This window comes from Cicer arietinum, chromosome 3, assembly GCF_000331145.2.
Source record: "Cicer arietinum cultivar CDC Frontier isolate Library 1 chromosome 3, Cicar.CDCFrontier_v2.0, whole genome shotgun sequence".
In the NCBI taxonomy this organism is placed as follows: domain Eukaryota; kingdom Viridiplantae; phylum Streptophyta; class Magnoliopsida; order Fabales; family Fabaceae; genus Cicer; species Cicer arietinum.
In genome coordinates, this window is record NC_021162.2 from 44,803,181 (window position 1) to 44,806,034 (window position 2,854).

Consider the following 2,854-nt stretch of genomic DNA (forward strand, 5'->3'; position numbering starts at 1 on the left):
AAGAGCTAAAAACTATGGTGACATGGCAAGGAAAGCATTAGAAGAAGGTGGTTCTTCTTACCGGAACATGATTCTACTAATTGAAGATATAATGCAGCATGTGGAGAACAAAGTTAAAGTGCAATTGAAACCAACTCAGTGATGATGATGTACTTGTTTTTATGCTATTAATTCATTTTAAGAATCAAATTGTCTCCTAGATACTTTATACAATGAGTCTTTATTATAGGGGTTATTTGTTTGAAGTCGTGAAAAAAATAATTTTTTATTAATGAAGGTGAGTCTTAGGAAAAAGAATAGATTTTTATAACGCAGTGAATTTGAATTTATATTAAAAGAATTACTTATATATAATATTTGATACACTTTAAATAAAATTATTTTTTAAATAAATCTATAAAAGAGATATAAAAAAATATTTTGATATAATTTTTATGGAGATATAATGACGTGAATATTATTCTCCAATATTTTAAAAAAAAATTGTTTTATATACAATGTAATATGCCTAGAATAAATTGTTTTATAGGGATACAATGATAGTTATAATTTTTTTAAATGTATATAAAATCTCATGAAAATTAACTTTTCTACTCTTTCACTTAAGAATAAATTCATAATATGAGAAGTTATCTCCTTCTTAAAAACTTAAATGCCTAGAGATTATTTGTTTTTCAGCATTATAAGAAACATGAAATCATGATTATACACGGTGTTATCAATATAGAAAAATGTTTAGGTGTATATTATGAGGTATATGAGATAGGAACAAAAAAAGTAATATGATAAATTTATTTTTAAGAATATGTTGCCCCCCATGAATGAATGAATTTGATTCCTATAGTGTAGAAAGAAACATGAAATCAAAATAAAACAGTAGAAGTTGAATTCCAAAACTGAGAAGCGTTAGATGTAGATAGATCTATCGGTGAGTAAGGGATCTAAACAGAAAATATATAATGAGAGTTGGTTCAACTAGTTTTTGATCATCTCATTATGAAACAAACAAAAGTGAGTGTGAGAGGAGAGAGAAAAAAATATGATGACAAATTGAAGAGAGAGAATGAAATGATTGAGAGAAGATGGCGGAATCGGGCGGTGGGTGGGTTGAGATGAGGGCTGCGGCATGCGGAGGAGAGAGGCTGCACTGCAATCTCTTTGGAATTTCTTCTGTTCAAGTCTCACAGGTTTTTTTCCTTTCTCCCATCAATATAACACTGCTTAATTTGATTTATACAAATTAGGGTTTTATTAGGTTTCCCTCATCATCTATGTATATTCATTGTACTTTCTCCTCTCTCATTCATTCATACAACAAACACATACAATATTAATTTCGTATCTATATATCGTTCCGCAATGTATATTTAACCCAAACCATTCAAACTTGTTTTGTTGAATGTACATTACTCACTGCACACAAGGATACATACATACATATATATATATATATATAATGCCGATAAAGCCCACACTCAACTCAAAACCAACCAAAATTAAGTTCATAATCTTCCTTAATCACTTCAACAAAATACCAAAAGTGAAATCAAACAGAAATAGAACAAAAATGAAATCACAAACAGTGAATCACAACCAAGCGATCACGAACGAACAGAAATTGAATTGCGAATATAAGGACTAGGGTTAGCCGACTTGGGAGTAAGGTTTCTTTACCTTTTGAGCCTCGAAGTTTGAAGGAAGATGTGAAATGAGCGACTGAGAATGTGATAGCCGGTTATAAACTATGGACCAAACCAAAAAGAATGGGCCGATTAAAGTCTTTATTGCCAAAAACCAGTTGTTTTAAAGTGGGTCAAGATTAGAGCCGTCAAAAAAGCCCCAAACTACAAGGTCCTTTACTTTTTTTGTTTTATTATTAGGCCCCCTATCAAAATAATCTTTTACTAAAAAGAAAGTGAAAATTTTTTATCGAAAAAAAAATCAGAAACTTTTTATCGAAAAAAAATGGGAAATTTTTTATCGAAAAAAAATCGGACATTTTTTATCGAAAAAAATTGAAAATTTTTTATCGAAAAAAATCGGACATTTTTTATCGAAAAAAATCGGAAAATTTTTATCGAAAAAAATCAAAAATTTTTTAACGAAAAAAGTCAGAAATTGCTATCGGAAAGTTTTATCGAAAAAAATCAAACATTTTTTATCGAAAAAAATCGGAAAATTTTATATAAAAAAATTAAAAAAAAAAATTATCTGTGAAAAAATTGAAAAACTTTATTTCTCAAAAAAGAAAATTGATTCTTTTTTAAAAAAAGTGGGCCTAGGGGCCTCCTAAGCCCACAAATTTTTAGGGGGCTTTTAATTTAGGGGGCCTTGTTTTGGGGGGCCTTTTAAATTATTAATTTTTTTGGCCCCTTCAAAATGTGGGTTGGGGCCAATAATTAGGGGGCTTGTCAAATTGACAACTCTAGTCAAGATATGGTTAAGGATTGGGCTTATCAGCTAGATATTATGACCAGCCCTAGTATCCTAGTATTGTACCATCTTGATTAAATTTCCAATATCTTGGTATTCACTACGCCAAAAATGACATTTAACAGCGCCCCTTTTACAGCGCTTGCTAAACACAAGCGCTGTTGTAAATATATTTTAAAAATAACGGAGCCTTTTACAGCGCTTTTTTGACAAGCGCTGTAAAAAGAGCGCTGTTGTAGGGTCATATGACGTTTGCGCATAATATTATAAGGCTTTTACAACGCTTTTCAAAAAAGCGTTGTAACATGAAGCGCTTTCGCGTATTATTTTACAGCGCTTTTTACACAAGTGCTGTAAAATACATGCACTTTAAAATAATTGAACCACCTATTACAGCGCTTTTTTGAAAAGCGCTGTAAAA

General features: G+C 30.4%; 1 protein-coding gene and 1 long non-coding RNA gene across 2 annotated transcripts in view; both read left to right on the forward strand.

Moving 5' to 3' along the window:
- The window catches only part of LOC101514236 (anthocyanidin 3-O-glucosyltransferase 4-like), a 1,429-nt gene extending 1,189 nt beyond the window's left edge, over nucleotides 1–240 (forward strand). Inside the window, 1 exon segment of the mRNA XM_027333029.2 lies at nucleotides 1–240. This exon segment is cut by the window's left edge and continues 11 nt beyond it. Within this exon segment, the coding sequence (XP_027188830.1) occupies nucleotides 1–142 (142 nt within the window). The 3' untranslated portion in view covers nucleotides 143–240.
- Nucleotides 241–794: 554 nt separating this feature from the next.
- The window catches only part of LOC140919517 (uncharacterized), a 7,561-nt gene continuing 5,501 nt past the window's right edge, over nucleotides 795–2,854 (forward strand). Inside the window, exon 1 of the long non-coding RNA XR_012162143.1 lies at nucleotides 795–1,187. This is a non-coding gene — a long non-coding RNA (uncharacterized lncRNA). The remainder of the gene's footprint in view (nucleotides 1,188–2,854) is intronic.